This window comes from Carettochelys insculpta, chromosome 30 (genome assembly GCF_033958435.1).
Source record: "Carettochelys insculpta isolate YL-2023 chromosome 30, ASM3395843v1, whole genome shotgun sequence".
NCBI lineage: Eukaryota > Metazoa > Chordata > Testudines > Carettochelyidae > Carettochelys > Carettochelys insculpta.
Window position 1 is genome coordinate 12,090,004 of NC_134166.1, and position 27,905 is coordinate 12,117,908.

General features: G+C 67.9%; 1 protein-coding gene across 2 annotated transcripts; it reads right to left on the reverse strand.

The window, feature by feature from the left end:
• Nucleotides 1–562: 562 nt before the first annotated feature.
• On the reverse strand, nucleotides 563–27,600 carry KMT2B (lysine methyltransferase 2B). Of its 2 annotated transcripts, XM_074981382.1 has the most exons (37): nucleotides 27,341–27,600; nucleotides 23,473–23,548; nucleotides 21,106–22,991; nucleotides 17,598–17,696; nucleotides 17,299–17,461; nucleotides 16,911–17,166; nucleotides 16,593–16,648; nucleotides 11,397–11,645; nucleotides 11,175–11,269; nucleotides 10,823–10,921; nucleotides 10,335–10,448; nucleotides 9,998–10,144; nucleotides 9,347–9,442; nucleotides 9,085–9,202; nucleotides 8,764–8,877; nucleotides 8,474–8,658; nucleotides 7,638–7,730; nucleotides 7,398–7,505; nucleotides 7,171–7,244; nucleotides 6,960–7,081; nucleotides 6,614–6,720; nucleotides 6,369–6,506; nucleotides 6,021–6,179; nucleotides 5,776–5,896; nucleotides 5,615–5,693; nucleotides 5,150–5,304; nucleotides 4,726–4,944; nucleotides 3,081–4,446; nucleotides 2,882–2,953; nucleotides 2,707–2,804; nucleotides 2,433–2,570; nucleotides 2,195–2,269; nucleotides 1,769–1,946; nucleotides 1,574–1,681; nucleotides 1,270–1,353; nucleotides 948–1,077; nucleotides 563–847 (listed from the first exon to the last, which is right to left on the reverse strand). In XM_074981382.1, exons 1-37 carry the CDS (start codon nucleotides 27,587–27,589, stop codon nucleotides 572–574), a joined length of 7,902 nt encoding a protein of 2,633 aa, XP_074837483.1. In that variant the 5' UTR covers nucleotides 27,590–27,600; the 3' UTR covers nucleotides 563–571. The 2 variants fall into 2 exon arrangements, 1 of the variants encoding a protein (XP_074837483.1); XR_012642921.1 differs by lacking the exon at nucleotides 563–847 and having other exon boundaries at nucleotides 1,027–1,077; nucleotides 1,574–1,641.
• Between the last annotated feature and the right edge of the window lie 305 nt (nucleotides 27,601–27,905).

Sequence of the window (27,905 nt, forward strand, 5' to 3'; positions counted from 1 at the left end):
CTCTGCACCATGAGAAATGCCCAGTGATGCAGGGCAGGGGGCCAGAACCAGCGCCTGGGGCAGAAGCAGGGCATACAGCGAAGAGGGGCCCAGCTGCCCCCTCCCTCCACCTCCCACTTCCCCAGTCCCAGCACTGCCCCAGGAAGAACGCAGCATGTGAAAAGGGCCATTTATTTAAAATTATACCAAGGGGGCAGGGCCGACTCGCCACTTTAAATAAAAAAGTGCATAGAAAAGAAACCAGTTTAGAAACATCTGTACAAATATCTACAGGGCAGGGGGGCTGCCCCAGCCCCCAGCCCCACTCACCCTCCCCATACAAAAAGGAACATCCCCCAGCGGGGGGACCTAGGAGTCCAGGCTGTGGGTGGGGGCCAGGGGAGCTTCCCCCACCCCATCCCTCTGTGCGTGCAGAAGGGGGAGGTTACCATGCACCCCTGCCCAGCCCACAGGCGGGGGCAGACCCTGTTCCCCAGGGGCCTGCCCCAAGGCAGGGTGCACTCCTCCCCAGCAGGAGCCCCCAAGGCCCTGCCCCACACCAGGTGCTCGGGGCCAGCGGCCCCAGCTGGGGCTAGTTGAGGAAGCGGCGGCAGCGCTTGGCCCCGCAGTTGCAGGGCAGCTTGGAGCCAGCATCCTCGATGGGGAACTTGTAGTCGTAGGTGAGCTCCTCGCCCCGGAAGATGCGCCGCAGGGCGAAGATGACGATGTGCTTCTGGCCCTCCACGTGGATGACACGGGAGTAGCAGTTGGGCTCGCACGAGTGGTTGATGAAGCGGGCGGCATTGCCGTGCATGGTGGCATCCACCACGTCGAAGTCGTCGATGCGGAACATGTAGCAGCCAATGCCCTGGGGGGGCGGGAGGGGGTCATGGGGGGGCCAAGCCAGTGACCCCCCCAGCCGCTCCTGCCCCCCCCCAGCCGCTCCCACTCACTGCCCCGCCCCACACCTTGCCGTCGTAGTACTTCTCCCGCTTGTCCGTCAGCACAGAGCGGATGACGATGCCCGAGTACTCAATGACCATCTCACCCGCCTCAATGGTGCGCTTGCAGAACAGCCCACGCCCGTGGATGGCCGACCTGGGGGGGCAGAGGGGCACCGGGCAGACCTGGGCACCCAGGCAGCGCTGGCCGGGGGCAGCACAAGTGGGGCCAGGAGCAGGGCAGCCAGCTGCCCATCTCTGCTCTGCCCCATACATGCAATGAGTGGGAAGGGCCGCAGGCAGGCCCTGGGATTGGCAGGGAGTTGTTCAGGAGGGGTGGAGCCACTACCTGTACACGCCCACGGCCTCCTTGGAGGTTCTCTTGAGGTGCCGGAAGCGCATGGCCATGGGCAGCTCCAGGCTGGTGGCTCGTCTGGGGACAGCAGGACACCAAGCAGGTCACGCCAGAGCACCGCCCCCCCCAGCCCCCATGGCACAGAACCCCAGAGTCCTGGCTCCCAGCCCCCCACTTCTCCCCCCAGCCAGGCACAGGACAGTCACACTGGAGCCCCCCCATGCCAAGCATCCCGCCCCCCCCCCCCCCCCCCCCCCCAGGCCCAGAACCCCAACAGCCTGGCGCCCGGCATCACTACCTGGTGGATTTCAGCTGCACCTCATCCTCCTCCTCATCGTAGGCGCCGCCCTCGGGCAGCGTGCGGTGCTGGGAGGCCAGGAAGTTGAACATGTCAAAGGTGCATTTCCTGGCAGAGGAGGGGCAGGATCACCAGACCGTTGACCCCCTGCGCCCCCTCATCCCCCCCGCCCCGAGAGACGGCCCCTGGTCCCACCTGACGTAGAGCTCGGCGCGGGCGCAGCCGCTGGGGTTGAGGGGCAGCGGCTCCTCCTCCTCCTCGTGCTGGTGGTAGCGGAACTTGTACTTGTGGCAGGACTTGGCACCGTGCAGCTGCTCCACCAGGAAGGTGACGGCGTCGTGGTGCATGCCCAGCAGGCGCACCCCGCTCATGCCTGCGGGACCCTGGGGCTCAGAGGGCCAGGCCGTGGCCACCTCCCCGCGCCCGCGCCCCAGCCCCCACCTGAGGCGCAGCCCCACTGGCTCAGAGCAAAGGGCCCTCCCGCCCAATGCCCAGAGAAATGAGCAGAGCAAGGACTCAGCCAGCGATGCCCCCAGCGCCTGGCCCAGCCCGGCGGCCCCCGGCCCCCAGCCCAGCCCAGCCCAGCCCACGGCCCCGGTGTAGTCCTGGTCTCGCACTCACCGGCGAAGGAGAGGTGCTTGAGGCGGGCATGGGCTCGGGCCTCCTGCACCTTCTCAATCACGGCCTTCCAGGCACCTGGGGAGAGCAGGAGAGAGCATAAGCCCCAGGCAGTCCTGTACCCTGCTGAGGGGCTGAGCCCAGCTGGCACTGCCCAGGCCCAGCCGAGGTCCCTGTCAGCACCCCCTGCCCATGCCCTGCCGGGGAGGGTCTGATGACGGCCCCGGCCATCCCCCGGTACCATCCACGCTGTCCGCCTGCACACTGAACCCATCCTCGCTGCTGATCTCAAAGCGCAGGTGCGGCTGGCTCTTGGGAGGCGCCTCGTTCTCCTTGTCCTCGCAGTACAGGGCATCATCATCTGAGCTGGACGGCTCCCCTGGGGGTACAGGGCGAGGCTGAGACAGGGCCGGCCCCCACCCACGTCTGCACAGCGAGGATGCCTGCCTCCCTCCCTCCCCGGCCCCCGCACGGCAACACCCCACCCTCCCCCGAGCCGCTCCTGGGGGCGGTACCTGTGTAGCGGTGCCACATGGGCTCCGGTGGAGGCGCCAGGCTGGGGTCCGGCCTGCGGGGGCTGCACACAGTGGCCAGGGAAGGATCTGAGGGTGATCTGCAGAGAACAGCAGAGGAGCTCAGCACGGCTGAGCTGCCGGGAAGGAGGCAGGACGGGGCAGGGCTCTCACTCACCCCGGGCTGTCCCCGTCACTCAGCTCCAGCACACTCCTCACCGAGGGGGTCTTCATCCGCACCCGGCCAGGCCTGCAAGGCCAGCAGAGCAGAGCAGAGCAGGGTTCAGGGACAGGGACCCGGCCTGGCCCAGCTGTGGGAAGCCCAGGACGTGGGCAGGGCTGGCCGGGGAGGAGGCCGGGGCTCGGGGGACACCTACCCGGGGCCCAGTGGGGGGCTGGCGACACCGTTCCTGCTCTGGCTCTCGGGGACACTGGCCGGGGATGCAGGGGACAGCGGCTCCTCCTCTTCCTCCAGCCTGGGGCGCTTGGGGGGGGCACCAGGCACTGCAGAGCCCCGCTTGGTACCGGTGGGGGGCGGAGGGCCAGGCAGGTGCAGCAGGCCGGAGTTGAGGGCCAGGCGCTGCAGGACACAGGGCTGGGGCAGGCCCAGGGAGGGCGTGACCAGGGCCGAGGGGCCCAGGGCCAGCTGCCCCCCAGCAGCCGGTGCCTGCACCACATTCACCATGGGCATCATGCTGAGCACTGGCGCCCGGATGGTCCAGGTGGGCCCGGGGCTCCTGGCCACACCCAGGGGGGCCGCTGCCCTGAAGACGACCGTGCCCAGGCTGGGCGGGGGCTGCGGGGGCAAGGCCGGGCTGGATTTGGCAGGGGGGCCCAGCCCCTCCAGGCCACCCCCCACCGCTTCTTCCCCCTGCATCTTCACAAAGACCTGCCCCAGTTTGTTCACCAGGATGACCTTGGAGCCAGGCCTGGGGGGTGTGGGCACCTCTGGGCCCAGCACCCGGACGCCCGGGCTGCCCGGCACCCAGCCCACAGCCGGGGGGGGCTCCGGCGCAGGCCCGGCCTCGCTGCCGTTGACACTGGCCTCAGGGGCCTTGCCCTCTGCCAGGTTCTTCAGCACAAAGTCCACGATCTCCGAGGGCAGGTCCTCGGGTGGAGGCGCAGGGCCACCTGAGCCCTGCTCCGCCCCTGGCTCTGCCCGCTTGGCACTGGCGCCCCGCCCCTCGCCCTCCCCATCGTCCACCCCATCCAGCTGGTCGATGTGGGGCAGCGGCAGGTCCAGGGGGTACGGCGGCAAGTCCAGCTCCCGTGTCACCACCGTGCGGGGGAAGCGGAAGTAGCGCCCAGCGCCCCCAGCCCCATCCTCCTCCTCCTCCTCATCCTCGTCACTGGGGCCAGGCCCCCGGCCCTCGCCCCCCTCCTGGAAGGGCTCGTCCAGCAGGCTGTCGTCAAACTCCAGGTCCGAGACGTTGAGCTCGTCGAAGGCCAGCTCGGGGGGCACGCCAGGGGGCGAGGGGGGACCGGGGGGCGAGGTAGGTGGCTGGGCCGGGGGCTGCCCGAGCCCGGCTGAGGTAGGGGGGTGCTGGGGGCTGCTCCCGGGGGAAGCGGCCCCTGCCCTGAGAGAGGTGGCGCCCGACATCCGAGTCCTGGCAGGGCGCAGGGGGGATGGGGCCCGGCGGGGGAGGGGGCGCGGCGAGAGGGGGCTGTGGCGCCGGGGGCGACGTGGGGGCGTGAAGTCCGGGTCCCCCACTGTCAGGATGTGATGAGCCATGGCCGTGCTACCTGGGGGGGAGACAGGGGGTGACACACAGGAACCGGAGCGGGGGGTCCCCATGCCCTTGGGGGGGACGTTCAGCTCCTGGGGAATGATCCCCAGCCTGAACCCCAATCCCCCAGGGCACAGCGGCCCCAGCTGGAACCCCACACCCCCCTTCATGTGGGCACAGTGCCCCCCTCTGGAGCCCCAAACAGTGCCTCCCCCCCACCCCCCATGCCAGCCTCCCTGCACCCTTGGCAGTGCTGCCCACGGCCTGGCCCCTCCTGCCCGGCGGCCGCACTTACCGGGCGAGGGCAGCGGGCGGGAGGAGACCCCGGGCAGCGGCCGGCGGGTCGGCGAGTAGTTGGGCACTTTGATGCGGGCTCCGCCCTGGGAGCGGGGCACAGAGGCAGCGGGCGACTCTGGCGGAGGCAGGGGCCCCGGGTTGCGGGAGGGCGAGTGGTGCTCTGGGGCCAGGCCAGCCGGTGCCGCGCACAGGAGAGGCGGCTCCCCGAGGTGAGCATCTGCAATGGGGACACAGACACCAGCCATGGCAGAGGCCGCACGACCCGGGCCTCGCGCAGAGATGCGGCCGCTTCTGGGGACCAGCCCCACCACCCTGTGCTCCAGGGCCAAGGGCATGTCACCCTGAGCGCGCGGAGACCAGCTGCCCAGCAGGGGTCCATGCCCCCCACCCAGCCCCAGGGGAAGCCCCCACTCTGCCCTCACCTGTGGCAGGGCTGTGGGCGATGGTCCGGTTCTCCTCCTGGCCCCCCAGCAAATCCGGCTCCTCCTGGCTGGGCCGGGGCCGGCATTCCAGGATCCGGCACTTGTACCAGCAGCGCCGCCGGGCGTCCACCGTGCTCCAGTACAGCCGGGTGCACCTGGCAGGAGGCGGCAGCTGAGGAGGTACCGCGGGGGGGGCCCCTTCCCGCTCGGAGCCAGCAACCCCCCGGCCTTGAGCTCAGCCCCAGGTTGCTGCGCCGCCCCCTGGGCCTGATTTGTGGCATGAGCTGCTGCCAGCCACTGGCTCTGGTCTCCACCAGGCGCCCTGCGCTGGGGCCCCCCCCCCCCGTGTCCTGCCCTCCAGGCCGAGTACACCCTATCCTCCCTGCAGCACATGCCGTGTACCCTAGGAGAGCCTGGGGGGTGCGGGCTGCCCCAGTGCCACGAGAGCTGGGCCGGGGCACTCACTGGTAGCCGACGGGGAAGAGGCGGCCCTCGCACTCCGACAGGTCCGTCAGCAGCCCCAGGCTGTCGATCTTGATGGAACCTGGAGGAGAAGGCGGGAGAAGGTAAATGCCTGAAGGGCCAGGCCAGGCCCTGCCCCCTGCCCCAGCCTGGCCCCCCCTCACCGATCATCATGTTGATGGTGTCGGGCTCGAGGCCGACCATGAACTTCCTCTTGAAGCTGATGCCCTCGAAGTCCACGTAGACCCGGCGCAGCACGTCGAACCCGTCCTCCGTGACGATCTCCTGTGGGGCGAGCGGACAGGGTGGGTCAGCACCAGGAGAGAGGGGCCCCTGGCCCCACCCCTGACCTGGCCCCACCCCCACCCTCACCATCCCAGCCCCGCCCCACCCCTGGCCCTACCCTCACCGTCCCATCGAGCAGGTCCGTGTGCTTCTGGCAGAAAACCTTCTTGTCCTCCTGGAAGGTGCAGCGGCGCCGGCGGGCGCACATGAAGTGGTAGTTGCTGAGACAGGCTGAGAGGCAGCAGCCCACCGTGGCGCCCGTGCGCTGGCAGTGCTCGCAGCGCTGGGGGCACAGCGGGGTCAGGGGGGTGGTGGCCTGGCCACCCCCCCCTCCCCCACACACCCTGTCCCCTCCCCCGCACCCACTCCCTCGCCCTCTCCCCTACTGCCACGCCCACCACCAAACCTGCCCCCCAGCTGTCCCCACCCTCACACCAAGGCCTGAAGCCCCCCGCCCCGCCCCACCCCTCACCATCTGGCGCCCCCGGACGACGGCCGCGTGCACGTTCTTCAGCGACCCGTCGTTCTCCTCGAAGACCTCGGCCGACCAGATGGCGCAATTGACGTGCGTCCACTCGTTCTGGCCGATGTAGAGGAGCCGGCCGGCGTCCTGGGGGTGGGAGCCGCGTCACCAGGCGGGGCGCAAACTCCAGCCCCCCATGTCCCCCTGCCCACGGGCCGCCGACACCCCCAGTGCGGGGCTGGGCCCGGCCTTACCTTGGAGGGGGCGTCCCCGTACTGCAGGCACAGGGCACATTGCCGCTTGTCCTCCGAGCCGCTGCCCGAGCCCTGCTTCCACAGCGCCACCTCCGGGCCCTTCCCACCTGCACGAGATGGGGTGAGCGCAGCCCGGCCAGCTGGGGGCGCCCAGCACCATGGGGGCATGGGGGACACCGGCCTCCCGCCTGGTACCTCCCCCCTACCCACCCAGCCGGCAAATGGACCTCCTGCCCCGCCCCCACCCTGCCCTGGGGGCACAGCCCCGGTGTCCTGAGCCCCAGAGCTCCCCCCACCCCCCAGGGGCACAGCCCCGGTGCCCTGGCCCCCAGCGCCCCGCACTCACCGCTGCCCATGGGGCTGGGCACCAGGTGGCCGTTCTCGGTGGCGCTGGGCTCCTCAGGCTGGCGCCACTGCGCGTACATGTGGTCGGAGGAGGGGGGCAGCACGGCCTCGGGGAGCATGCCACTGGGGGGGGCAGAGCAGCAGCGTGAGGCCGGGGGCCTGGCCCCTCCCAGACCCCCCGGCGGCCGTGGCCCTGCCCCCCCGGTACTCACTTGGGGAGGCAGCTGCGTGGCTGCCAGCGCTTGGCATCCTGCGCGTTGAACCAGCCGAAGGAGCACGCCATGAGCTGTGGGGGAGAGCCAAGCCGAGGCGTGGGCCTGCGCAGGGGGCAGGAGAGAGCCAGGCCCTGCCCCCCGGCCCTGCCCCCACCCACCCCAGCAGCCTCTTCCCCAGACCACACCCCCCATCAATAGGGCCCCCCAGCCACCCCCTGCAGTACCTCAAGGTAGAGGTCCTTGGCAGAGGGGCTGCCCTGCTCCTCCGGGGGGGCCGGGAGCTCCTCCAGGTGCTGAAGCAGGATCCCCACCACATCCTCGCTGAACCCGTGCTGCGAGGGGAGGGGGGATGAGCGTGGGGGCGGACTTACCCACTGCCCAGCCCCCTGTGCATGCCCAGCCCCCAATGCCCCCGGCCCTCCCCGCACTGCCCACCCCCCACGCTTCCAGCCCCACCCCCTCACCACGGAGCCGTAGTGGCCCTGCTCGAAGAGCTTGCTGACAGTGCGCAGGTCGCAGGGCCGCCGGTGCACCTTCACGCCATCAGCCAGGCAGCACTGGGGGCAGGGGAGAAGGGGTCAGCGCCCCCCAGAAAAGGCCAACCCCTCCCCCACAACACTGCACTCCACTGGCTCAGGCCAGGGCCTTCCTCCCACCACCCCCCCTCTGAGGGGCTCAGCATGGCCGGGGGGGGAGGCCAAGCACACACGGACCAGGGCCATACCTGGGCAAGGGGGGACAGGGCGCTGGGGCCGTACCTGGGCGCACTGCAGCAGGGGCTCGGCCGGGGGGGGGGGGGGGGGGGAGGGGCGCGGGAGCAGGGCTCCGAGGCGTACCCGGGCGCACTGCAGCAGGGGCTCGGCCGGGGGCGGGGGGGGGTGTGCGGGGGCAGGGCTCCGAGGCATACCCGGGCGCACTGCAGCAGGGGCTCGGCCGGAGGGGGGAGGGCTCCGAGGCGTACCCGGGCGCACTGCAGCAGGGGCTCGGCCGGGGGCGGGGGGGGGTGTGCGGGGGCAGGGCTCCGAGGCGTACCCGGGCGCACTGCAGCAGGGGCTCGGCCGGGGGCGGGGGGGGTGTGCGGGGGCAGGGCTCCGAGGCGTACCCGGGCGCACTGCAGCAGGGGCTCGGCCGGGGGCGGGGGGGGGGTGTGCGGGGGCAGGGCTCCGAGGCGTACCCAGGCGCACTGCAGCAGGGGCTCGGCCGGAGGGGGGAGGGCTCCGAGGCGTACCCGGGCGCACTGCAGCAGGGGCTCGGCCGGGGGCGGGGGGGGGGTGTGCGGGGGCAGGGCTCCGGGGCGTACCTGAGCACACTGCAGCAGAGGCTCGGCCTGGGGGGAAGCCAGCAGCCCCTGCAGGACGCCACGCAGGCCCTTGCGCAGCTCGGCGCTGACGACGTCCCGCCACTTGGCCTTGTCGCTGCCGGAGCAGGGCCGGCAGGTGTAGACCACGCTCTCCGGCAGGTTGGACAGGATCTCGTAGTCCTCGTCTGGGGAGAGCGCAGGGAGTGAGAGCAGAGCGGCCGGCCAGGCTGAGGGCAGCCCAGGGCAGGGGACGCGCTGGCCAGCCGCGGCACAGCCGTGCCCACACTGACCTGAGAGTCCTTCACACTTGGCGTGGACCCAGTGCTCACACTTGGCGCACTGCATCATCTTGCTCTCGTAGTCGTTGTCCTCGTAGCAGTGCGAGCAGATGGGGCAGTAGTTACCTGGGGGGGCGGGGCGAGGGGTTAGGGCTGTACATGGGGCTGGGGTGGACAGACACCAGGCTCCCCCCGTGCCAGCACCCTGGGAGGGACCAGGCTCTGTGCCCCTACCCCGACCCCCACCCCAAGACACTCGCCAGCCTGGGGCCACAAGGGAGCTGGCACCCCCTGGAGGGAGCTGACACCGCGCCCTAGCCCCACCCCACGGACCTTTGTCGTAGAGCAGCGAGCAGGGGGCGCAGAGGCTGTAATCCTGAGACCACTCCGTGTCCCAGTTCTTCCCCGGGGCAGCCCCGCAGCTCTTGCAGCGGATGCAGGTGGAGCAAATCTGGAGAGCCAACAGGAGCATTAGAGTGGGGGAAGCCCCCTCCCCCCAGTACCCTGCCAATCCCCCCCTCAGTACCCCACCAATCCCCAGACAGCCCCTCCTCCCAGTACCCCACCAATCCCCCCCGACTCCCACAGTGCTCACCCAGCCCTTCTTCTGGCGGCCGGGCTTGCTGGGGTAGTTGGGGCCCAGGCAGGCTGGGTGGTAGCAGTTCCGGCAGCGCTCGCACTCCAGCAGGGGCTGATGGGCACAGAGGAGAAGGCAGGTGGGAGACAGACAGAGCCCCCCAGGCCCCGGCTGGCAGGGGCAGCAAACCAGGCAGGGCTCAAACCAGCCGCCTTGGGGGCAGGATTCTCCTTTGCCAGCCAGGCTCACAATGCACATTGCTGCAGGGGGCGCTGGGCAGCCCCCGAATCTCCCCTGGGCCGGTCGCACAGAGCCCCTGGCTGACCCGCTGGGACCCCCAGCTGCACTTACTCACCCGGGGGGAGGGAGTGGAGCAGAGCCCCCGCCAGACTGCCCGGGCCAGGGGGCAGACCAGCCTCACGGGTGGGGACCAAGGGCTGGTCATCGGGTTTGCACCCGGCTTCCCTGGGAAGGGAAGGGAAGGGACTGGACGGCCCCCGGGGGCTCAGGTCGAGCGTGTGCAAAGCAGGGGGCAGAGCGACCAGCCCTGACTGCCAGGGAGCACCCCGGGCCGCCCCCCCACACCTGAGCAGCCCCAGGCTGTGCCCCACACCACAGCGCCCCCCAGGGGTGGCCTGGGGCACTGGCGGGGGGAGAGGCCCAGCCTACCTTGGAGACCTTGTTCTTGCGCCCGCACACGTGGCAGAATTTACAGCGGCGACAGCACCAGTTCTCCTCCTGCTCCCGCTGCGGCTGCTCGTCCTCCTCCAGGCAGAAGACGTGGAAGGGGTCGCAGCACACCTGGCAGAACACCAGCTGGAGGGCAGGGAGGGGAGGGGGCCACTGAGACAGAGCCACCCAGAGCCACGAGGGGACCCCCCCCCCCGCCCCCCGAGTCCAGGCTCCAGGCCCCACCGACTCCCCCCCTCGAGGGCAGGGCAGGGCAGGGCACGCGGGGTGTTGGCTCCCCACTCCCCAGGCAGGGGCACCCAGGCCCCGCTCTCACCTCGTGGAGGCCTTTGCTGGCACAGAGCAGGCACATGAGCTGGGCGGTGACGGGCACAGAGGTCAGGATGCTGAGGCCGCCCATCAGCCACACGTTCTCCAGGTCACAGTCCTCCTGCGCAGACAGCACCCGGCCCACAGCGTGAGCCCCAAGACCGACAGCCAGGGAAGGGCCAACCCCCTGCTGCAGCCACACACCCCATGATCCCGGGGGGGGGGGGGGGGGGGCACTTGGCCCCCTGTGCCATCTCCAGGGCCTCCCCGCCCCCAGTGCAGTCACCAGGCGAGGAGCTGCCGCCGGGTACCCCAACCCGCTGGGCACCCAGCCAGGACTCTGTTCCTTCAGCCCATCACCCGCCCGGGACGGAGCTGCCCCATGTCCTCAGCACCGCACATGGGGAGGGACCGGGGGCTTGCTCTGGGCCAGGACCCTGTGCCCACCCCTGCTCAGAGGGGCAAGCTCCCCCCACCCCCGCTGCTGTCCCTCACCTTGAAGTCAACTCGCAGGCGGTGGACACCATCGGTGGATTTCTGCTTCCCATTCCAGCCGTTGGGGAGGGAAGGGAAGGAGCCGGGGGAGGGAGAGTCCTGAGGAGAGGGAGAGTCAGTGGGGGGGCAGTGGGGGAATCTGCATCCTGTATGGGGCAGCAGCTCCCATCCGGCCCCAACCAGCAAGAGGGATGCAGCTGTGGGGAGTCCTGGAGACCCAGGTGGGGGACCCCTGCCCCCCAGCAGACTCCTGCCCACCCAGCCTGGTGGCAGTTCCCCCACTGCCCTGGGCCACTCCAGGGCTGGGGCCTGAGTCCCACATGCCGCCCGCTGTGTGCCCAGGGCACCTCACCTTCTCCAGCCGCCGCCTGGCCTTGAGCTGCACGACCGGCTGCAGCGGGGTCCTCCGGGGGCGGCTCTGCTCCTCCGCATCCATGGGGAGCAGGTCTGGGCAAGGGGAAGGGGGAGGTCAGAGGGAGCCAGGTCCCCAGCCCTGGGCCCTCTGCATCCCCGAGCAGCAAGTGCCCGGGGCGGGGGCGGGGGCGGGGCGCGGAGGTGCCGGCCGGCAGCTCACCCGAGTCGCGGGAGAGCTTCCTGCGGGGCGTGGCAGAGCCGGGCTGGGGCTCCGCCTCCGAGTCGTCCGTGGACTCAAAGATGTCGTAGGAGGGTCTCTGCTTGACGCAGCGCCGGGCCGACTTGCGCTGCAGCAGCGCCTCCTGCTCTGCCGTCTCCGTCGCCCCCAGCAGCAGCTCCCAGGGCGCCGGGAACTCCTCCTGAGAGTCCTCCGAGTCCCGAGCCGCTGCCGGCTTCACCACCCCGCGGCCTGCCAGGGGGTGAGACACGCTACTGCCGGGCCAACCGCCGCCCAACCAGGACGGGCAGCACCACCACGCCCCCCTCCGCACTGCCGGGCCAACTGCCCCCCCCAACCAGGACAGGCACCACCACCACCGGCCCCCACCACTGCCAGGCCAACCGCCGCCCAACCAGGACAGGCAGCACTGCCCCCCCCCGCCCCCGCACTGCCAGGCCAACCGCCGCCCAACCAGAACAGTACCGCCAGCCCTACAACCCTGTGACAAAACAGCATCCCCAGCCCTGCTGGCCCGACCACTGCCCACCCAAGACAGGCAGTACCGCTGGCCCTACCACCATGTAACTAAGCTGGTACTGCCAGCCCCCAGCACTACCACCCCACACCCGAGACACCAACGGGGTATCACTGACCCACAGCACCCCCGGCCCTACTGCCGCACATCCAAGACGCAGACATGGTAGCACCTGCCCTCGGTGCTGCCAGCCCTACTCCCACGCCACCCGCAGGAGGATGAGACCCAGGGAGCACCTACCATCCCGCCAGCCTGTCACTGCGCAACACAGGGCACCCAGCAATGCCACAGCGCCTGGACCACCAATGACCCGTGGGCAGGCCAGACAGAAATGGAGCTTATAGCAACGCTTGCCCCACACGTGCTGCAAGCGGCCGAAGCATCAGCCCCACGGCAGCACGAGCCCTAGTGCAGAGGGCCAGCCCCACAGCAGCACGTTAGCCCCTAGGCCACGTAACCCCTTGGGGCAGGGGAGACAGGCAGCGCCCCCACCTCCTGCACCCTGAAGAGTGGTACATCCCCAGCTTATGGCAGGCAGCGCCCCCAGCCAGCTCCTCTCACAGGGCACAGACCCACCCGCCCACCCCACTGACCAGTCGCTGCTCCCACCTCCAGCCAACGCCACATGACCGCTGCTCACGTCGTCACCTCCCCCCTGCCCCCGCTGGGGCCAGGCACCCACCTCATGTCACCCCCCCGACCCCACCCTCAGCCCACGTCCCTGCCACCCTCGCTGTGCACAGACCCCATCTAACACCGGCACCACGCTCACGAACCTCACTGCCCTCCTCCGGCCCAGCCCCAGCGCCGCCCAGTGCCAGCCCAGTGCACACGAGCCCTCCCCCCGCCAAACATTGTTCATTCACCTCCTCTCGGACCCCCAACGGCCGCCAGCTTAAACCCCCGGCCAGGCACTCAGGTGCTTCCCTGGCCAGTGAGCACGCTCAGAGCCTTAAGGACAGTGCATCAACCAAACACTGTGTTAACACACAACCCGAGCGACAGCCTGGCTGCCCCGTCACTCCAAATGCCGACGCCTCCATTACGGCCAACCCAGGAGCGCCTGCCTCAGCTCACGTTATCTACTCCCCCAGGACGATGGTGGTGTTAATGCTGACCCTGCCCGGGCTGGAGCTGGCCAGGCAGACACAGACAGGGCGGGGAGTCCTCTCTGCCAACAGCTAGAGAGGCAACAGCAGCTCTGCTCCAACCACCCCCCACCAACGCTCGCCCACCCCGGAGCTCTGCAAGGGCAGCGCCCGTACTCCCTCCACAGCCCACTGCTGCAGGGGGAGGCGGCTCCTGACAGCCCCACGGAACACCCCAGCGAGTTTCAGCAGCTCCACTCTGGGCCACTGGGAATGGGGCTGCTCTCCCTGTGGCCGCTGCTGGTGCCGCCAGCCCAGGGCGCTGCTGGGGGCACCAGGCTGCAGGCTGACCACGTTTCCCTGGGGGAAATACGGGCACACCCACAAAACTGCTTGGAGTTCAGCGAGTTCAAGAGCCACCCCTGACAACAGGGCAACGCAAACACAGCAACACCACTAAGGTGATGGAGCCCCCATTTAAACTCACACAGCGTTGCTGGAACCAATCAGGTAAGAATTAAACACCCACTCAATCGTAGGCGGGTATCGCTCTGTGGAAGCGCCTGCCTTGTGCCCCCGAGCTTGCGCTGGCAGCGAGAGGTGCAGGAGGCTGGGGGAGCTGCTAGAAGTCAGGGCTGGGTGTGTGTGCAGGAGACCAGAAGCCAGGAGGAGCCCTGGGGCTGGGCTCTGGAGCAGCATAAGCCAGGGTTTCCCAGAATTTATGTCATTAGGACCCGGTTTTTTCCATACCACTTTTTGTGTCCTAAAAATATAAACTCGTATAAAAAAGAATGAAAAAACGAATAAATTTTCACTGTTTGTCGTTTATTCACAACACTAACAGCACACAACGACAATCTGCATGTTTTCCAAGGACCAGTACCAGGCCACGGACCACACCCTGGGAAACTCTGGCGTAAGCCATTGGATATTTTTGTAGCAGTATAAAAAGAGAAGGAAACCTACTAGGCTGCTTCCCGCTCCCCCCATTTAGTTGCACTGGAGTCAGTGTCTTTCCAACAGATAAACCCTTAGCTTTCAAACAAACAACGTATTATCCCATAGCTGATACCTTCCAACCCCTCAGCGTAGCCAGTACAGCACGGCCAACCGAACAGCCACGCACGCTGTGCCAAGCCCATCGCCAACCCTTCCAACCTGCCACCAGTCTGCATCCCACACACCTGCATGCTAACAGCCTGCTCCGTACACGGGATTTTCAGAGCTCGTCACGTATCTGTACAGCACCAAAAGGCTTGGAAATCCTCACCCCTCACCCTGAGGCTGCCTCCCGCTGAAGTCCCCCATCATGGCTGCAGCCACACTTGGCCAGAACTTTGATTAGAATACTAGTGAGGCGCTGAAATGAATATTCAGCACCTCATTAACATGCTGCCGGCCGTGACACTTCAAAAGTGCGGCGTTTCGCTCGCCAGCGGCTCGGCTACTACGCAGGGCCCTTTTCAAAGGGCCCGCAGACTTCAAAATCCCCGTATTCCTACCAGCTACTAGGAATAAGAGAATTTTGATGTTTGCAGGGCCTTCTCGAACAGGAGCCCTGTGTAGATGACCCACGCGCGAGCAAAATGCTGCACTTATGAAGTGCCATGGCCATCAGTATGGTAATGAGGTGCTGAATATTCATTTCAGTGCCTCATTACTATTCATCTACTTGGCCATTAGCATGGCCCTTTAGAAGATTTGGCCAAGTGTGGCCACAGCCGTGATGGGGGACTTCAGCAGGAGGAAACCTCAGGGCGAGGATTTCCAAGCCACAGCCCATGGGTTTCCCTCTCCCCAAAACACTGACCACCTCCCTTCTAACCACTAGGCCTTACTGCCCCTCTCCACTCCAGAGACGCCCAGGCCACATGGTGCCTGTTTGCCAGATGCTGCCTGGGGGCCACCCCGTCCAGGAAGTGGGTCTGTGCCACAAAAGCTCAGAAGCTAATAAATAGCCTTTAAGGTGCTTCAGGATGGCTTGTTTGTTCTGTGACAACAGACTAACCTGGCTGCCTCTCAGACTCTCCCCCGCTGGGCAGTCCTGGCCTAGCTAGGGCTCTCATTCCCCAGGGCGAGAGCACATGAAGATAAAAGCTGTGGCCTAAGGGCTCAATTACCCCTCCCCAAACAAATGCTAAAACTTGATGGAAATCAGTTAGCTGGAAATCCAACTCTAATTGAGAAGTCAAAAACAACAGGATCGATGGAAAAAGTTCTGCCAGCGTTGAATTTACTACCCACCAAACAGCAAAGTAACAGGATTATTTTTTTTTAAATATTCGTCCGGTTCCGAAAGCTACAAAACTCCTAGAGAATTAGGCTGTAAAAAGAGTTGTCTCTCTCCTCACCCGTTAACGCCTCCACAAAGTGGAGCGGACAAGCCTCCCCCCGCCCCCCCCCCCACCCTGGTCAAGGGGGAAGGCACAGGCAGAAAGAATGGAGTGGGGGAGGGGAAGTTTAGCCTCCCCAAAGGGGGTGGGGGTGTTTCCACCTGCCACACCTGTCTGAGCAATTTAAAAGGGTCTGGCCCTTCCAGGCCATTTTAAATTGCCTGGGGACCTGGGCACTTAACCCTCTGCCCCCATCTAGCAGTGGGCCAAGCTGAGCACCGTCCCACACTCCAAACCCCTGGGCCCCCTCCTGCTACACCGCAAACCCTTCATCCCAGGCTCACCCCAGCGCACACACCACTAGCTGGAGCACCCTTCCCCCATCTCACACCCCCACCTTCTGGCCCAGGCCAGTGCAAACCCTCCCGTAGTCTGAACCCGACTGCTCCGCTCACCCCAAACCCTGGGAGGCCCACGCAGTCCGACAGCCCTGGCCTCCAGCAGAGTTAATCCAGCCCTCGGCCACGCTTCATCTTCCTCCTCCCCTTCTTCCTGTCCCCCACCCTTCATGGGGCTCCTCCAAGCCCAGGATCCCCATCTAACCCCAGGCCTGGGCCCAGCTGCCCATCACTCCAGAGAGCAGCCTCACCACGCTGCCTGTGGACTACCAAGCTAAATACAACCCCCAGCAGCTGCCCCCTCCCCACCCCACCCCTATTGCCTGCCAGGAGTCAGGGGGGCTGCCCGAGACACAGCCGCCTCTGTCTCTCTCAGGCAGTGTAAGCAGAGTGCATGGCAGCCTCCAGCCTAGCTCTGCCCCTCCAGCCTCCCCGACCATCGCCCTGGGGCTGCTGGTAACAGCGCCTGGGGTTTAACCCATCTGCTGAAAGAGCTACATAGCACCGGCCTCCGGCCAGCCCCAGCTGCTTACAGAGCTGTCCTTAAACTCAGGGCCCTGCTCTGCAATGCAGGGGGCAATTAGCCTATTTCTAAAAGAGTCTGCACACACTCCAGGGAGCAAAAGAAAGGGACAGTCCTGGCTAAAACGGGACAGACGGACGGTCACCCTATGCAACAGGAGCACCAGGTCAGTGGGACCCAGAGCACCCTGATGTAGTGGGGGGGCAGCCCTGCAGAGCACCCCCATGGGCCGCGGCACAGAGGTCACAGAGCTGCTGTGCAAGAGATGGAGTCCTGGCTCCCGGCCCCCCAGCCAGGCCTCCCCCTGGCCCAGCATTACCTTTCTTGGAGAGCCGCTCCATCTTGCGTGCTTCAATCTTATCACACTTGCGGTACCTGTCAGGGCAGAGGGGGCCTGTCAGAGTGGGAGCCTCAGCACTTGGGAGGGGGTAGCAAGGGGGTGGGTCCTTCACATGCAAACTGGACGGCAGCCAGCATGAAACACAGCGCCAGGGGGCACGCAGGGAGCGCCAGCAAGATGCAATGACTTGTCTAAGCCATGCAGGGCACAGGGGAGCAAGCACTAGACGCTGGCCCCCAGCCCCCTTCCCACCTCCAGCCCGCCCCTGCACCGGCCCCGGGCGCGGCAGCCACTCACACGCAGCACTGCTTCTTGGTGTTGGGGCCGCCGAACTTGGGCTTGTCCAGGCAGTTGACGCAGGTGCCGCAGTCCTGCAGCCTCAGGCAGCCCTTGCACTTCCCGCAGCGTGTCATGCGGTTCTTCTTGCCCCCGTGGTGGTGGTGGTGGTGGTGGGGGATGGGACGGCGCGTGGGGGGCGGGGCTTTCACGGCCACCGGCTCCACCTTCCCCCGCCGCGCCTGCCCGCCTTCGCCCTCCGAGGCTGAGGAGGTCTCTGTGGGGAGGGGGGTTACCTGCAGGACACCCCACGGCACAGTCCCTCTCCGAGCCCTCCCCGCCACATGGCATTGCAGAGCCCAGCCACCCCCTCCCCCCCCCCATCCCTGGCACCGGAGCAGGGACTCACCCTCGGCGGCAGGCGAGGCGGCGATCTCCTCCCGCTCACGCAGGGGCAGGGCGCTCAGGCGGGGCACGTCCTCGGGCACCATGGCCCGCGACTGCCCCAGTGCCACCGCCGCATGCCGGCACACATGCTTGATGCGGGGGCCCTGCACCGGCGACTCCTGGCCCTGCGGGGACACCACAGCAGAGTGGGTGCTGGGGCTGCCAGCGAGCCCCGCCCCCACCCGTGAAAGGTGCGGGGGGGTGAGGAACAGGCTGTCTCCCCCCACCCCCAGCAGGAATCCAGCTCCCAGCCCAGCATACCAGATTCCTGGCCTCCGTCCTGTCCGCGATGGCTGGGTCCGACTCGGCCCCGCCTGGCACAGCCTCCGCGCTCCCCTCCGCTTTGACGCTGGACGAGGGCTGCAGGCGGGACAGACCTGGCCAGTAACGCTGCAGGCAGAGCTCACCTGCCCCAACCCTGCCCCTCCCCGCCCCCCAGCTAAGGCCTGGGGACCCAGCACGCCTGGGAAAGGAGCAGGACGGGACCCAGGAGTCCTGGGCTCCCAGCTCCACCCCCTTGTGCCTGCTCTGCTGCGCCAGCACTCGCAGTCCCCACAACTCCCCCCAGGGTCTCTCTTGGGTCAGCTCTGGCACCCCTGGAGCTCGACTGGTAGATCAGCACCCAGCCCCCAGTTCCTTCTCGCCAGCAATGCCGCCGGGAGGCAGGGGGGCAGACTGTGGGGTGGGACGGGCAGGAACGTCCCTAAGAACAAGCCTTATGGACCGGTTCCTCCTGAAGCTCTGGCTCACACGTCCCCAGCCATCGGCCGGCCGGTGGGGTCAGAGTTCCCATGCCACACCCAGTGCCGCTACCCCGAGGGCGGCATCATCCCCTGCCTGTGGGTAAGGGCACCTCCAAGGCATGGCTGGAGGACCACGTTCCACCTCGCAGGCAACCACCCTCCGCTGCTGCCGGCAAGAGGGCGCACTGTCCAGTGCAGCCCCTGTGCCAGGCTGTAGCACGCGCAGAGCAACCAGCCAGGAGGATCCTCCGTGCCCAGACCCGGCTGCCTCTCCCTCTCTGCACAGCGAGGGCGATCTGGGGCCTTGCCAAGGGGACCTTCGACGCAAGAGGCCAGAGCCCATTGAGCGGCAGCAGCGCAGCCTCGGCTCTGGGTCAGCAGCCCGGGGGCTAAGACGGACGACGGGAAAGCACTTTCAGGAAAGATGTGGCTGCCCCCAGACGTCATCCCTGAGCAGAGCCGGAAGGCGGCTCAGACGTTGGCCCAGGTCTGATGCCCGCCTGGCAGAGGCGAGGCCGCTGGAAAGGAAGTCGTCCCAGATAACTACGTCTGGCACACTGCTAAGGGATCCATCAACCGCTACAGCACCACAGACTCAGAGGTGGAAGGGACCTTGAGAGGCCGTCAAGTCTGGTTCCCTGCCCTCATGGCCGGACCAGGCACCACGCACACATCCCTGACAGGCATCCGGCCAACCTGCTCTTAAATGTCTCTAGCAAAGGAGATTCCACAACCCCTCCAGCAATTCGTCCCAGAGTGTAACCACCCTGACAGACAGCTTCCTAATGGCCAACCTAAACCTCCCTTGCTGCAGATGGAGCCCGGTGCTCCTTGTCCTGTCCTCAGAGACCAAGGAGGAGATTTTTGTCTCCTTTGTCCTTGTAACACCCTTTTAGGTACCTGAACACTGTTACGGCCCCGCCTCAGGCTCCTCCTTCCCAGACTGACCCAACCCAGTTCTCTCTCTCCCTCGACGCCTTGTTTTTTCAGACCTTTGATCATTCTTGTTGCTCTTCTTTGGACCTTCTCCAATTTCTCCACCTGCTTCCTGAACTGTGCTGCCCAGAACTGCCCACAACACTGCGGCTGAGGCCTGCTCAGCACAGAGTACAGCGGAAGAGCGACATCTCATGTCCTGCTTAGGACACTTCCATTGGCTCATAGTCCTCATGGCCCCCTATGATCCCCAGCTCATTCCTGCACGACTCCAGCCAAGGCAGCTGCTTTCCATGTGCCAGATTCCCCCGGCAGAAGCGGGTGCAACGCCCAGCAACAGTCAGGGTGGGCAAAGCCCATCCGCCATTCCTGGAGCTCAGTGGAGGCTGATGGCAGAGCCAGCCAGGCCACCCCTTCTGATGGAGCGGGCAGTCCCGCCTATGGGGCAGCAGGGCCACCAGAGGGGCGAGCGTCCTGCTCGAGCCCTTTGTCCATGTAGCTAGATGGGCCGGCCTAGCCCATCTAGCTGCTTCCCCCCATCCAGACGGCCAGGGCCAAACTGGTGCCAAGTGGGCAGACTCCAGCTGCGGGTGCTGTGGGGACCCCACACTGCAGGTTAGCCTGGGAGCTTAGCGGGGGGACTAGGTGCCAGCACCAGGGAGTGATCCACCCCAGCAGTGCTCAGTGGAAGGGGCAGAACCCAGGGAGCAGCCTGGCAAGGCACAGTCTGAGGCAGGGGGTAGTTGCTCCGGGCCTAGGGAGGGCCTGGCTGGGGCACCCGACCAGCTCAGCCACTGGCGCAGGCCTTGCCGAGGGAATACCAGGCCATGATCCCGCCTCCACTGCTGGGCTGGAGGTGTGGCTGGGGGAGGGGGTCGGCCTTCTAACACCCGCCGACGCCAGCCACAGCGGCGGAGCCCGTGCCGGAGATGCTCACGCTGCGCCACGCGAGCACAGGGGGCCCCGGCACCAGCCCCAGCTCCTTGCGGGGTGGTGGGTCTGTGGCCAGGGCGGCCCTGGCTCATGGCATGGATGGTGCCTACAAACCGAACCTCTGCACAGGCGGGCAGGGCACTTCCAGGCCTCCAGCAGGAGCCCCGGGTTCTGGAAAGAGGACAGGGCGACCACCCCATGTCGCTCCATTGGCCCTGGGCCCGTCCTTTCACCGGGACGCTGGCCAGGCCGAGCCCGCTGCGGGGAGCGCCGCCCTGCAGTCTGGGAGCCTCGCGCAGCTGCCCACAGGCCAAGGGGCAGCACCGGGCCCAGAGAGTGGCTCTGGCTCACCACAAACCCAAGGGATCCTTGGTGCCCGTGGAAGCTGGCGTCCATGGATCCGTGCACCCGCTGGAGTGGCACAGCAGCCCTCTGGCTCCAGGGAAGGAGCAGCTGCCAGGGTCTTGTTCACGTCTCAGGGCACCCTAAGTGGGGAGCCCCTTGGCAGGTTCCCTCCTGGGGTGGGGGAAGTCAGCAGTGCCAGCAATCTGCACGCCGCCGACAGCGGGCGCCACACACCGTGCCCAGACCATCGCCTGCTGCTTCGGCAGCGAGCCTGGGCAACAGAGGAGCTGGCGCCGGGGGCCCAAGCCAGGCTCTCCGCCCAGATGCCAGCGCACCGGGGAGGGCACTCGGTGCACGTCGGGCCTGGCTGGTGCCGAAGCGGGTGAAGCGCCGGGTCTGTAAGCAGGGACGTCAGGGGAGTCGCTCTCTTTTGGCTCTTGGGTTGAGGTTCCTGCAGCCCTGGCACAGCCCCAGCTCTCTGGAGAGCCACCCAGGGGCCCGTGCGTGGGGCAGGCTGCACTGGCGGCCCAGGGGTGCTGCTCGCTGCCACTACACTAACGAGCTACTTCCCCCATCAGCCCCTCTGCGGGGCTCTACTGTTGGGCAAGGGCGAAGGTCCTGCCAGCTGGAGACCAGCAGCCAGCACAGCGACAGGTGCTAAGCTCCACTGCCGTGGGGCACCAGAGCTGACCCGACAGACGCCACTGGGGACATGCCCCCCACAGGCACTCCCAGAACCCGCCCCCCCGGCTGGGACCACTCAGCTCCTCTCCCGCCCCCCGTTGCCGGAGCCCCAGGTCTCCATCTCTCACCGGGGCCAGCCTGAGCAGCTGCTGCTGGTCGATCTTGAAGAGCTGCACCTTGGCGCGGGTCAGCAGGCTGTAGACTTTGTCCATGCCCGACAGCCGGACCGGCAGCACGGCCGGCACCGCCGCCTCCCGGGTGGTCACCGCGGCCCCCTGCTCCTCGGCCTCACGCTCCGAGCCCTCCTCCCCCTCGGACTCCTGGCCGGCCAGCGAGGCCACGCGGCGGATGGCCACCTTGCGCACCACGCCGGGCGCGTCCACGTCCTCCATCTTGATCAGCTCGGTGTCTGGGGGGGCAGGCGCACGCTGGGGGGGCGCCCCGAAGAGGGGCAGGGTCAGGTGGTTGGTGCGGCCCAGCAGCCGCTTGCCACTGCGGGTCACCACAGGCTCATAGTGCGGGGAGGGGGGCTCCGGCCGGGCCACGGGGGACAGGGGGGGCTCCTTCCCTGCCTCAGAGAGGCCCGCGGACTCCGGCTCCTCGGCCGGCACCGTCAGCGACTCGTAGATCTTCAGGTGGGCCTCGCTGGGGGTGAACTGAGGCGCCCGAAGCAGCGGGGGCCGCCGGGCCGGCGGGGGGGGCTCCTCTGGGGGCAGCCGGAAGAGGGACTTGCCCGTCTCAGGGGGCAGAGGGGGCGAGGCACTGAGCGAGGTCCAGCGGAAGGTGGGCTCCCGCAGGATGGAGCGCCGCTTGCTGGGCAGTGGGGATGGAGGCGGGGAGGGGGGCTCTGTGGGTGAGCAGAGGGGCTGGGCGGGCACCTGGAGAGGGGCCTGAGGGGGGGCTGGGGGCTCAGCACAGGGGGGCCCCCCGGCTCCGGGGGCCTTGGCCCGTGGCACTCGCCGGGGGGGCTCGTCCAAGAAGCGCCGGGGGGGGCGGATGAGGCGGCAGGAGCGGGCGCTCACCACGGGCATGATGAACTGGCGGATGTTCTTCAGGAAGGTGGCCTTGTGCCCGGGGGGCTCCTCGCCAGCCCCCTCCCGCTGGGCGGCCGCCACCCGCTCGGCCCGCTGGCTGGGGGTGAGAGGGGGCCGGCCCCGACCCCGCTTCAGACACTGCGCCCGCGTGGACTGGGCGATGGAGGCCGGGGCGCTTGGCTCCTCCTCGACCTGGGCGGGGGGCGGAGGCTCCAGCCTCTCCTCCTTGGCACCCTCGGCCTGGGCCGGCCCTGGCGCCCGCCTCCGCCGCTTCCAGCGGGCTTGGCTGGGCGAGGCCGGCTGGGCCGGCAGCTCCTCAGGGGAGGGAGCAGGGGGGCTGGGAGAGCCCCCCGGCGAGGCGCCCCTCCTCCGCCTGGGCGGGCTGCTCTTCCTCCTCCTGCGGCCCCGCTTCCGGCCCACGGGAGGCTTCAGCCGGGCCCGGGCCAGCGCCGCCCGCCCCGACGTCAGCCGCTTGGCTTTGGAGACAAACTTCAGCAGCAGGGGCAGTTTCTTGCGCCCCGGCCCAGGGCCTCTGCCCTGGGAGTTCGAGCTGGCCCCCGGGGCTGGCTGCTGACGCCTCCTGGGGGGCGCCAGGGAGCCGTGAGAATCCGGGGGGCCCCGCCGAGTGGCTCCCGGCTTCTTCTTGAAGGAGCCCCGGGGGCGGCCCCGGGGGCGGTGGGGCATGGCAGGGTCCTGGCTCTGCCCCCGAGGGGGGCTGCTGGGGGATGGGGAAGGCAGAGTGGCCTCAGAGGGCCCTGGGTCCTGCTCAGGCGCTGTCCTGTTGGCTTGGGTGGGGCTGGTGCCCGGAGGCGGGCTGGGCCGGGCCGGTGGCGGCCTGGATTTCTGCAGCAGCTCGGCCAGGGCCTTGACCATGCGCTCCCGCTGGGCCTCGCCCTTCCGCGGCCTGGCCAGCGCCTTGGAGGGGGTGGCGGGCCGGGCTGCCTCCGGCTTCTTCCTGCCGCCGGACTGGGGCAACGCACCTGCAAGGAGGGAGACGGGGTGAACTGGGGGCCAGGACTCAGGACTCGCCCCCGCAGGCCTGCCACGCGCTCAGCCAGCCAGGAAGGTTCACACACCCCTTCTCCACCCAGCCCCTCACTGCTGGGGGGCTCAGGAGCCATCACCCCAGCGCTGGGGGTGCACCGCGTGGAGGCTGGCCCCATTTGTACCAGGGCACCCCAGCTGAGAGATCCCCTCCTCACACCAGGCACTGCACAGGCCCCCCACATCTGTTACAAGGGGGTCACCTCCACATGTCTGCCTCTGCCTGACTGGCACAACGGGGGCAGCTCGGCTTGGACGTCCGGCATTGTCACTTCGTAGTGGGGCCAGAGCCCCCACCGGCACCCCCGTGGCCCAGCCCGAGCAGCACCCGCGGTCCCCAGGGACATGCTGGCTTGAGGAGCTTGGAACGGAGGCTGGGGGGCTCCTGCCAGCGCGGTGCTGGGTTGGGGCCCTCACCTCTCTGGGAGCGCAGGGCAGCGCGCAGGGAGCTCTGGGACACGGGCTCCTCGGCAGGGAAGCCCAAGAACTCCTCCTGCGGGAAGGAAGAGACAGAGGGTTAGATGGGAGGCACCGGCCTGCCAGGTGCAGCCCTGGGCCCCACCGACCTACTGCAAGGGGAGCCCAGCTGGGCCATGCCCCTCCCCCACTGCACAGACCCATTCCAACCCCAGCTCCCCCCCCACCTTCCCCCCCCCCATGCTGCACAGATCCATTCCAATCCTGGCTCTCCCCCCCCTCCGCTTGCCCCTCCCCCGCTGCACAGACCCATTGCAGCCACCCCCACTGAGCTGCCCCACCTGCTCCTGGCAGCGAGTGCCAGACAGGGCGGCCGGCACACCCCACTGCAGGCTGGGGAGGGTCAGGAAGAGCTGCTGGTGTGCTGCCGGGCCAGTGGGGGTGGAGGTGAGCCGGGGGCTTCCCACCCCAGGGATGCAGACTCCCCTTGAGCCACCAAGTGGGGCAGAGAGACAAGGCCTGGAGAGGCCACGGGAATCAACCCTTCCTCTGAACCCAGCCCCCCAGCCACATGTTCTCGGCTGGCCTGGGCAGTGGAGCACTGGCAGAGACTGACCCAGCACTAACCACTAAATAACTGGCTCACCGGCTTCCTGCCTGGCTTCCCTGCTGCCCAGGGACACAGCCCATGGGCTCTTGTGGCAGGCACACTCGGGGCCCTCCTGATATGGCCCAGGCCCAGCCCCAGCCGGGGGGGCCCCTGCCCTAGCTTCTGGAGGAGACCAAGGCAGGGGAGATGCAGCCACCAGCCGCAGGTCACCACAGAGTGCACGGCTGGGGCCCATGGCCCCAGCTATGCAGGCCAGCTGCCACGCCACCATACCTGGGACAGCGCAAGGGCAGGGCCCTAGCGGGACACAACTAAGCTGGGGGATGGGAGCATCCCAAGGGAAGTACCGACTGCTCCCCTGCAGCGACACAGGGCCCAAAGGAGGATAGCAAGGAGCTCAACAGGTTGCAGCCACCCCTGGGGCTGAGCAGCTGGCAACCAGCAGCATACAACGCCACACAGAGGCCTGCCCAGCCCCGAGATGCAGCTGCCCTCACAGAGCCCCAGCAAGCACACAAGACGAGCTCTTCATCACCCCCATACCGTTGCCCCAGCGACGGCTCCCCAGCTGCCCCAGAGCTGCATCGCTGTGTGGCTCTTTCCCAGCACCCCCCAGAGGTGGCTGCATCTCAGCGCTGGGTGAGCCATCCCTGCGCGACAGGCTTGCGCTCGACCAGCCCCACAGCTGGGTACAGTGAGAGGCCCCCCAGGGCATGAACCCCACACAGTGCCCCCACCACAGGCACCTCACAAGGGGCTGGGCAGGCTCCCTCCTCACATCCCACCCCACGCAGCAGGCGGCATCCACCTCTGCTGGAGGAGAGCTGGGGACTGCCCGAGGCCAGCCCGGCCACAGAGCTGCAGACACGCCCACTGCTTCCCAAAGCAGGCCAAGCTACTGCTGGGTAAACACCTTGGGGCTGGTGCCAGGAGATGCCACCACACCCCACCCTGACAGCCAGTCCCCTCTGCTAGGGGCTGCAGCATCCCCCAGGTCCCAGAAAGGAGCCTGTCTAGGGCAGGGAACCAGCAACCTCACGTTGGCAGAGCTGCAGTAAGATGGGGCCCAGAAGTAGGAAGGACCGAAGCAAGGCTGGCTCAGGGATGTGGGAACAGGGACATGCAGCCTTCCCCTCTCCGGGGCACTGGCTTCCAGCAGACCCCCGCCCCCAGCAGGGTGGCTGATGTAGGGACAAGGAATCAGGACCCCCCCAGGCTACAGAGATCTTACCCCAAGTGTCTCCGTGAGCCAAGGGTCTCACCTCCTAACTCCCCTGCAAAGCTGAGCTGCACTGGCTGTGCACAGGCCCATGGGCCGGGGCTCTCTGCTCCCCCACAGACCAGAGACTGACGAGCCCATTCTACAGGCAGGCTGATCCACCACCCGCAGCATCCCTGCCACCTGGCTGCCCTCACCAGGGCCAGCCCAGCGCTGACTGCTGCCCATACCAGCAGGGCTGGTGCCTCTCCCCAAGGCCAGGCTCCTGGAGTACTGTGAGCAGGCAGGCAAAGAGCTCCTCTCTCTGAGCAGGAAAGGCAAGTTCCCTGTTCTGGCGGACAGGGAGAGCTGCAGGAGTGACGGCTCAGTCTGTGGAGCTGAAGCTGGTGCACGCAGCATCTAGGCTGATCAGGGTCGGGCCAGGGCACGACCCCCCCACCTATGCCAGGGCCGACCCCTCTCTGCCTCTGTAAACTTCCACCTCCCTCCAAAGACTGCAGGGAAGTCACCCCATTACGTGGGTGGGGAAACTGAGGCACCAAGCAGGGGCACAGGCCTGCAGCACAATCAGGGTTGGACCCCACATCTAACGGGTGCCAGTGCTCTGTCTGCTAGGCCCCCGCATTCCCTGCTGCAGGGCAGCTCCCACTCCCCCGAAGGCACAGCCCACACCGCTCAACCCCACGCCCCAAGGAAGACCAGCAGTGCTCCCTGGCAGCTGAGCACTTGGGCGACCACTCAGGAGACATTCAGGTGCTGCCCCCGGCCAGCAAAGCACCCCCAGCTGGCAGCGCATCCATGGCGGTGCACATCCGCACATGGCTCAGTGCACATAAAATTTTTTCTGCCCACAAAGGAAGAAGCGAAAGGGAGCCCTGAGCTGGGACAAGACCCACCCACACACCCAGCGCTCCAGCACCAGCCAGCCTGAGCAGAGGGAGAACCGGCTGGCCCCCAGCAGGAGCAGCATGGAGCAGGAAGACAAGGGGCAGGGCCACCAGTACTAGAGACCAGCTCCTGGAGCTGGGCACTGCCAGCAGGGTGACCTAGTGCCTTACTGGCCCCCTAGCCACAGCAGGTGGTGCTCATAAGGCCCCCAGCCCACTGTACAGGCAGGTGAAAGGAGAGAGCATCTGTTGATGCCCATGAAAACAGGCCCACCCAGCAAGGAGGCGGCAGGTGAGGAACCGCACACAGCTTTAGGGCCGATGCCAACTGGCTCATGGCAACGATCCACCACCCCAGTGGTGCTGTTGTTGGGGCAGGCTAGGAACCTACTGGGGGTAGCATTAGCTGTCACCAACCAAGTTTTGGCACTGGAAGGGGGCCTGGAAAGCTGGATGAGCCCAGCCCCAGATAGCGCCCCTCAGAGACTGCTACCAAGGGAGGAGAACAGCCAGCAGAGATGGGCACACCGACTGCTGCCCAAAGCACACTAGGTGGGGCAGGGCTCCTCCTGCACTGCCCTTGCCAGCCCTGCCCGGTCCTACCCAACTACCTGAGCACGGGGCAACCAGAACTGGTTTGGGAGGAGCTCCCCTAACGAGGGGCCCCTCTTGTCACAGCAGCCAAACCCCTCCCCCCACCAGGTGACCCAGACCCCTAATCCCACCAGCAGTGCCCTGTTCCCTCAAGCAAAGCCCTAACACTGGCCCAGCCCCAGGCACCCTCTCCCCTGGCACCACAGTGTCGCCCGGCGCTGCTCCCCAGCTCCTCCCCTCACTTCCAGCTGCCCCACAAACGGGTCAGCCCCGGGATGCTGCCGCCCCCACGCCTCAACCTCACATGCCCCCCAGCGCCTCACGTTCCCAGCCCCCCAACTGCACCCCAGCCCCAGCCCTGCCTCACTTCGGGGCAGCTCCCCCCAGGCCGGCTGCTCTCCAGCCCCCAGTCCCCTCGGCACCCCGCAAGCGCTGCCCCCCCTCCAACTCGGGCCCCGCCCCGTCCCGCCCCGCCCGCCCACCCCTCCCCCAACTTCTGGTCCTCAAATCCAGCCCGACCCCCGGGCCCAGCCCCCCACTCTCCCCGCCCGCGCTCACCGGCTCCTCCTCGCTGCTGCCCCCGCCCAGCAGGCCCCGCAGGCGGCGCAGGCTCCAGCCCAGGCCCAGGAGGCTCCGCAGCGCCGGGTCCCCCAGGCCGGGCCCGTCCCCGCCGGCCCCGCCGCGGAGGGGCAGCCGCGCGCGCAGCCCGGCCCGGGGCAGGGGGCGGCCCCCGCCCGGCCGCCCAGGGAAGCGGCCCCGGGCCCAGGCGGAGCCGCCGCCGCCCGCCGCAGCCGCAGCCGCCGCCATCTTTAACCGCTGGGAGGGGGCTGGCCCGGGAGGGGGCGGGGCCGCCGCAATAACAGCCCGGCCCGGCCGCGGGGCACCCTGGGGGATGGAGTCCGGGAAGCGGCGGCGGCCTTTGGCCAGAGCGGGGTCTGGACTACAGTCCCCAGGACGCATTGCGGCTCGCTCCGCCCGGCCGGCCCGGCCGCGGTGCAGCTTGGGGAATGGAGTCCGAGCGGGGACGGCGCTTATTGGCCACAGAGGTAGCGAGACTACAGCGCCCAGCAGGCATTGCGCCCTCAGTCCCGCCTGGCCGCGGGGTACCATGAGGGATGGAATC

Excerpts from the sequence above, each read along its gene's own strand:
- KMT2B (XM_074981382.1), bottom strand. The coding sequence starts at position 27,589 with ATGGCGGCGGCTGCGGCTGCGGCGGGCGGCGGCGGCTCCGCCTGGGCC. Across the intron at positions 17,697-21,105 it reads AGCTGCTCAGGCTGGCCCCG|CCCTCGTCCAGCGTCAAAGC; the intron begins GTGAGAGATGGA and ends TCCCGCCTGCAG. Across the intron at positions 2,954-3,080 it reads AGCCCCCCACTGGGCCCCGG|GCCTGGCCGGGTGCGGATGA; the intron begins GTAGGTGTCCCC and ends CTGGCCTTGCAG.